Below are 7,644 nucleotides of genomic sequence, written 5' to 3'. Positions count from 1 at the left end.
AAATAAAAATCAATTGATCATCTTGGAATCCACACAAACAAAAATCACAAGATCAACTTGGAATTTGTTAGATGAAAAATAAAATGATCAATTTAGAATTCATGTAAATGAAGGGATCAATTTGGTATCCATCAAATGAAAAATGAAAGGATTAACTTGGAGTTCATGTAAATGAAAGGATCAACTTGGTATCTATGAATCCATGTAAATGAAGGGATCAACTTGGTATCCATCACATGAAAAATGAAAGGATTAACTTGGAGTTCATGTAAATGAAAGGATCAACTTGGGATCTATGAATCCATATAAATTGATGAGCTTTACTTGAAAATTATCATTGGAAAGGAAATCACCATCGAACTAATGGTCTTTACTTGAAACAAACATGTCATCTAAAAAAAAATTACCATCAGAATGATGAGTTTTATTCTGAAATAAAATATTATTGCAAAAAAAAAATCATCGAAATGATGGGCTTTACTTGAAAAATTTTCACTTGAAAAGAAATTTGCTATTGGACTACGAAAATGTCATTTAAAAAGAAATTGTCATTAGACTAGTGGGCTTTACTTAAAGATTTTTCATTTAAAAGAAAATTTTCCATCAAACTAATGAGCTTATTTGAAATAAAAAAATTCATTTTGATTAAAAATTATCATTGGACTGATGAGTTTTATAGTGAAATAAAAATGACATTGTCATCAAATTGATGAGCTTTAAATGCAATTATCATACTTTGTTAAACATGAGAAAAACAATTCAAAATGAAACAAAAACAATAAAAAAATAAAAGGATCATCTAATGAATTGCTCGAACTTCCTCATGTCATATTTAATCTCTTATTCTAAATCATACAACTAATTATGATATTAGATTCACTTATTTGGTTGAGTTCAATTTTAGAGTAAGTGATATTGTTTTGAGCCCCTTATATTTTTATGTCTTGGCTTTGACATTTATTAATGATTTTTATATTGAAATATCATTTGCCTCAAGATTTCTCTCAAGTCCAATATAAGGATATAATTTATTTATGCTCACATTTCATCAATATCATATACATCTTGTTTTCTTTACCACTTATGACTTATAATGGAGTTCTTCAAATCATGATTTCACTATTTACATTACCTTAGATACAAACAAATAGATTTCTCTTAATTGATTTAAATATGTTCATCTTTTCTAGTAGCCATTATGAGAAGCATGCAATGTCATCATTGATTTTTCCATGAACTTTGCAAACTCAATCAATTGAGAATATTTATTTTGAAACATTTATATTTCTTGAAATTTGCATCTTTTTTTATTTTAGGACCAAACCACAAATCTTAACAATCATGTTCATGTAGGTCCAATTATTTAAACGGCATTGTTGAGATGTAAGTTTAAAACTAAATGGAAATATTCATTTCTTGGTGAAAATCCAAAAACATGTCATTCAAGTATTAAAATGTAATTTTGGATGTTTTATTGGCATTGGTGTTAGTTGTTATTGTGAAAAAGGAATGGTTGTCCTAAAATTCTGATCTTTTTTTGTATTATTGTATAGCTCAAATAGATTAACTGAGAAATGGAGGGCTAATATGGTGAACTTTAAATGACGGTTTAGCTTTCAAAAAGAGATCATTTGGCTTCATGTTATGTTTATCCCATTTATCAGTGAAAAAACCATGATTTAATGTCATAAAAATAATACTCAACAAGCATACAAGTCATTATTTTGCTTTTAAAAGATTTTTCTTCCCTTTCTATAGATTAGTACTTATTAATATGAATAAATTGTTTTTTTTATATCAGAAATGGCATATAAAAGCATATAATATAGGCTAAGGTTCAAGTCTATGAAATAGCATGATATATATAGTTCAAATAGTGTTTAAGAGTTTAAAAACATATGATGAATACAGAGATTTTCTAGTTTTATTGCCTCGATTTTATTATTTTAATGATTAATTTCACCATAATCTCAATTCTCTAAATTATATCTCTTGCTTTAACATTTTATGTTCAATTTCAAATTATGTGATGTTATTAGGGATGCTTTTAAAGAGTTTTTTATTTTATTTTTCTTTTTTTATTATTATTTTCTATCTTTATATCATTTTTTTCCCATTCACATTTTATTTTTTATATTTGGATAATTTCATTAACTGATTAAACTTCCAATTTTTATTATAATATATATAAATAAAAAAAAGGTTTCAAATAACATGTTATTAAATTTGGTCGAGCCTATTTTTGAGTCATGAATTGGGTGAATAAACCTGAATCAACATAAAATATTGTCATTTTAATATTATTTTTTTTATAAAAAATACTATAATGATGTTGTTTTGATTTTTTAAAAAAGTTAAATCGGGTTTTGACTAGTTCAGCTGAGTTATAGGTGGACGTTGAGTTAACAAGGTCACACTGGTTTAACTTCCACCAGTTTTATTTGCAATTTGGCCTAGACTAAAGGTGGGGCTGACGATTCTCAAAGTTAACACTCTGATTCAGTCTGAGTTTAATACCACTATTAAAAATTTTTGCAAAGCAGCCTTGTGCGAGCATCTAACTAGTCTAACCTAAAACAATACAAATAACATATTTAGTGATTTAGTTTGGTCAGCAAGTTAGTTTTTATATTATTATTTAAGATTTGAATCTTTAAAAAGGACATATAAATAATTTTGTGAATGATTTGCTAAGTGAAATCACATATGAAATGAACAAAAAACAAATCTAGGTCATTAGTTCGATTAAATCTATGCTTAGGTACAACACACCATATATGAAAAGCACGAAAGGTCTATGGAGTAACACTTTTAGTTACATCAATTACTTGTAAGTTTGACATTATTTAAAATTACTGATAAAAGCATTAAAAGTTTGTAACTAATTTTTTTTTTCAAAATTTTCTGTTTAATTATTATTTTTCTAAATCAATGTAAATTATGGATTACTACTCTCTTTCAAGTTTTCTTAAATTTTTTATCGTTAACTATTGTTGGTGACTTTGTGTTTCTTTGGTAATATGATGCGTATTGCTTTTTAAAAATATTTTTTTCTTAAAAATATAATAAAATATTTTTTTTATATATTTTTTTTTAATTTTATTACATCAAAACCATCAGAAAGCACTAAAAAAACATCAATTTAATACTTTTTAAGATAAAACACATTAAAAAACAGAAACTAACAAAACTCTTCTTTTTCTTCTTCTTCTTTCAATAATCTATGAGAATTTTAATATACCTTAATTGGTTTCATATCTAAAGAAGTCTTCCTTAATCTTAAAATAATTACATAACTATATTTGATGACGACAACAACAACAAAAAGAAGAAATTATTAGTTTCCACTACTAATTAAAAATAAGCTAAAAACACAAGGTAAATTAAAGAAAAAAATTATTAGTTTCCACTACTAATTAAAAATAAGTTAAAAACACAAGGTAAATTAATTGTGTCCCAGGTAAATATCACCATTTATCGTAATAGTATAATTATAATTTTACCCTTCCATAAAAAATTAATTAATTAGCTATTGGGGGTAGTATAGTCTTTTTACAAGTTACATTTTTCATTTTTTGAATGATAACGGGGAAATCGGTCTTTTTCAACTTTTCAAGCACAATAGAATGTCTGTATTACCCATAAAAGCATAATATATTTTACTGGCATATAGGGTCTTTTTTTACTTTTTATTTTTTAAAGTATTGCAAAATAACTAAATTACCATTAAAAGTACAAATTCTTTAACTAGTGTGCATGAGCTTTTTTTTTATTTTCATTCTTTTTTTTTTTGTTATCATTATGTTAACTGAGGGAAAATTTGATATTTTAATAAATATCAAATATAATTAAAAATAAAAAGTTGTTAGCGCGTGAATTCAACATGCTAGCGCCTCATCGCTTTGCCATTCTCAAGCATCATGTTCAATGCATTATGGAGGCCAAATATGGCATCCACTGATGTGGTTGGAATCGTCTCGGCGGTGCCTCCCCTCCCTTCATAGATGGTGTGTGTAATCTACGACCTCTGGTTTAACACTAACGATATTTTCTTTCATTTTTTCATCTTTTCTATATGCTCCTTGATTTTTGTACCTTTCCATCTAATTTTTCAAAGTAGTCCTTCAATGTGTTTTTCTTTCGTATTTGGTTCATGTTTTTTTTATTACTATTTATTTTATTTAAGATAATTTATAAAACTGGAATTTGTTTTCAATTTTATCCTCCAATCTTTTCATCCTTCAGATTTGGTCATTATTATTTTGATTGCTATTTGTTTTATTTAAGATAGTTTTTAGAATTTGATATTTTGTATGATTTCATCCTCAGTTTTTTTCCTATCAAATTTGATCCTTATTATTTTAATTGTTGTTTGTTTTGTTTCGAATCATTTTCTTAATTGATTATATATATAATTTCATCTCTCAACATTTAATTTTATTTTATTTTTATGTCAAATGTCTTTCTTAGTTTTTTTTATTGTTGTTTGTTTTACTTTGACAAATTTTTTAGATTTATTTTTTTTTATTTCATCATTCGACATTAAATTGGTTGAGAATTAAGCTTCTTGGTTGAACTCGGGTCTAGAATTTTATAAGTTGCAAGTTTGAAAAATTAACCAGGTTTAAGAGATTCGTTCGGGTTTGTTTGTTTTTTTTCCTTTTTTTATGCTCATGTTTTTAAGTTTTATCTTTCAACATTTATTTATTTCTTAAATTTTATCTCTAATTCTTTTACAACTTTTCAATTTGATTCCAGATTTAATCCATTCTGAAGTCAATTACGACCCAATCAAGGCCCAACCAAGAAGAGAATAATGGAAGAAAAAAGAAAGACACAAATTGTTCGACCGAGTTAACTCATCATAGTCATGTCCATTATCCGAGTTGTAAATTTCAAGGGTTAACTCTAGTGAGTACAATGTTTCGCCTTCTTTACATTTCACTCTCTATTTTTTTTTAAAAGGATTTAATCCTTTAAAAATATGTTGTTTCACATTTAAGTTAGGGCTAAGTGGAGATTAAAAAGACAACTATATGAATTTTATTTTAAACAAGATTTTTATTTGAACAAGGTGACTAGTTTACTTTTGGTCTGCTAGATCGAATAAGAAATACGTATATTTTTTATATTTATTAATGTATATAGTGAATGATTGATTTAATCTAATATACTAATCAAGATTTTTATTATCATTTCAAATATTTTATCACATTAAAAAAAATATAACAACACACATTTTTTTATACAATAATTGACTTTTGCTCCAGCTCAAAGAAAGCATGGGTTTCAGGCCTCGTTTATTACTGTATACAAGTGAGAATACATGGTGTTCCGCTGACATGTCATCTAACAAGGAAACGAGAGACATCAAGATCTCATTCAAGGTAAGAACGACTTGCAACTACCTTCAAAGATTGAGACAACGAAACTAAATGGGCCAGGCCCAAAACAATGAACCCCAGGCCCTAACGTTTTAATATCATTGTATGAGTCTTCAGCGGCGAAACCGCAGAGGTCTGTCCAGTTTATCATGATTATGTCCCAGACGAGAGGTTAGCTTCAATTCTATCACTCTTCTTTATTTTTATTCTCTTGCTTAATTGTCATGAAAAATGCTCTAAATAATCACCAAATCTTCTTTAAATTGGTAGGGTTAGGTGACTTCTTATCTAGCTATAGCTGTTTAATGTCTTTTCTCATTTCACTCTAAAGTTTAACTTCCTATTTGTTTGCTTAGACGCCGATGAAATGCCAAAAAGAATCACGAATTTGTGAGTCTTTTAGTTGGTATTGTAATGGGGTTTTGTTGAAAATCGGAAATCTTAACGTAGTAATGGAAAATCAGAGTCCCCGGTAGTAAATATCTGACAGCATACAATTTTTTTTAAACATACCAATAAAGATTCCTAATTTATGTTGTTGTTGTAGAATTAATTCTTGCTGTAAAATTTTGGGAACATGGATTTTTTTGCACTGCATTGGGTTTTAGGTTCTAGTGTTAGTTCTGTACCCTGTTGGAAATTGTACTGTGTGAACCTCGCATGCGAGGGTTTTGAATTTTTACTGCATTGAAACACTGGAGTTAGTATATGAGACTATAGTTTCGATCTTTTTCATTTCAATGATGGGGTGTAGAACTTTAATTGACATTGGTTTGTTGAGTTGTAGTAAAATTATCTGAAAGGGGTAGGAATTTATCACTTGACCTGCCTTTGATCGTGTTCTCTTGCGGCAAGTGTTGATATAGGTGCTTTCTTTTGACAGTGCATAGAGTTCAACATGGATAACGTACATGCATAGATGGACATGGAAAGATACTAGGTTAAAGGTTACTTGAGAGTTCAGTTGTGAAATTGCTTCATTTAACGTTTTCAAGTTTCAACTATCATCAGACCACTGGATTGTTCACCTTATTCTAGAATTATTTCCATCAAGGAGTTTAATAGATCTCCTCGATGAATTCTATCTTATTACCTTCCTCTCCTGTCCTTCAACTTCCTTTCCCCCAGTTCTCACTCTGTCGTCAATTACAGCCTCTATATATTTCAAAATCCAGGGGCAATCGTTGTGCTAGCCAGAACTCTTCTCTTCCCCATTCATTTCAACCCAATTCAAAATTTTCCTTTCACAGTCATCAACCATTAATTGCCACCGCAGTCCCTTCAGATGAGGGACCTGTATCTGTAATCAACTTTGAAGATTTTATTGAAAAGGACTGGTCATTTCTTGACTCAGAGGAGTCAAATTCTAAAGAACATGACCAAAATATTGGCCGGATTATTTCTGCTGGAAGGATTGAGGAGACTTCAAGGGTGTTAGTTTCACTTGGTTCAGAAGGATTTGTGGATAGGTTGGTTGATACATCGCCCTGCAGTCTTTTGCTTATTGTCCATGACTCACTTTTTCTGTTAGCTTGTGTTAAAGAAAAGTACGACAAGGTTAAATGTTGGCAAGGAGAACTGATTCATGTTTCAGAAAAGTGGGCACCTTTGGATGTTGTGTTCCTTTACTTTCTGCCAGCTTTACCCTTTAAACTGGATGAGGTTCTTGGGTCACTTGCTAAACGTTTCTCACCAGGTAAATTATAAAGGCTATATAATTTATCTTTTCATCCATTCCACTTTTGAGTTGACTGAATGTTGGACCCAAGCTGAACTCTCTTAAGAAATTTTTTATTTTCCTCGGTAACTTATGACTTGAAGTTGTGGTTTCGATTTTCAGTTCCTTTACTCGGAAATCAAAAGGGTTTTATATCTTCTATCTTTTTCAGTGAGATAGTGCTGTTTGAAGACATAATTGCTTGTTTGTTTAAAAACAACACAAACCAGAGATTTGAAATCCCCTTCTGTTCTGACTTCCAACCACTGATTTTATAGGTGCGAGATTGGTTATTAGCCATCCCCAGGGAAGGGAAGTCTTAGAGCAGCAAAAGAAACAATATCAAGATGTTGTAACTTCAGATTTGCCTGATAAAATGACTTTGCAGAAGGCTGCAGCTAACCATTCTTTTGAAATGGTTGAATATGTGGACGAGCCAGGATTCTATCTTACTGTCTTACGGTTATCTGATGCAAGAAACTGAGATCAGATTTTTGGAACATATTTTTTTCTACTTGGAATAGAGTCGCCTTTTTTCGCTTC

General features: G+C 29.2%; 1 protein-coding gene across 1 annotated transcript; it reads left to right on the top strand.

Moving 5' to 3' along the window:
* Positions 1–5,412: 5,412 nt before the first annotated feature.
* LOC7479516 (uncharacterized) lies at positions 5,413–7,644 on the top strand. Its single transcript, XM_024603068.2, has 3 exons — positions 5,413–5,555; positions 6,268–7,080; positions 7,380–7,644. The coding sequence occupies exons 2-3, from the start codon at positions 6,459–6,461 to the stop codon at positions 7,583–7,585; spliced, it is 828 nt and encodes a 275-aa protein (XP_024458836.2). The 5' UTR covers positions 5,413–5,555; positions 6,268–6,458; the 3' UTR covers positions 7,586–7,644.

The sequence above is a fragment of the Populus trichocarpa genome, chromosome 6 (genome assembly GCF_000002775.5).
Source record: "Populus trichocarpa isolate Nisqually-1 chromosome 6, P.trichocarpa_v4.1, whole genome shotgun sequence".
Taxonomy (NCBI): Eukaryota; Viridiplantae; Streptophyta; class Magnoliopsida; order Malpighiales; family Salicaceae; genus Populus; species Populus trichocarpa.
This window is presented reverse-complemented; position numbering and strand designations above follow the sequence as displayed.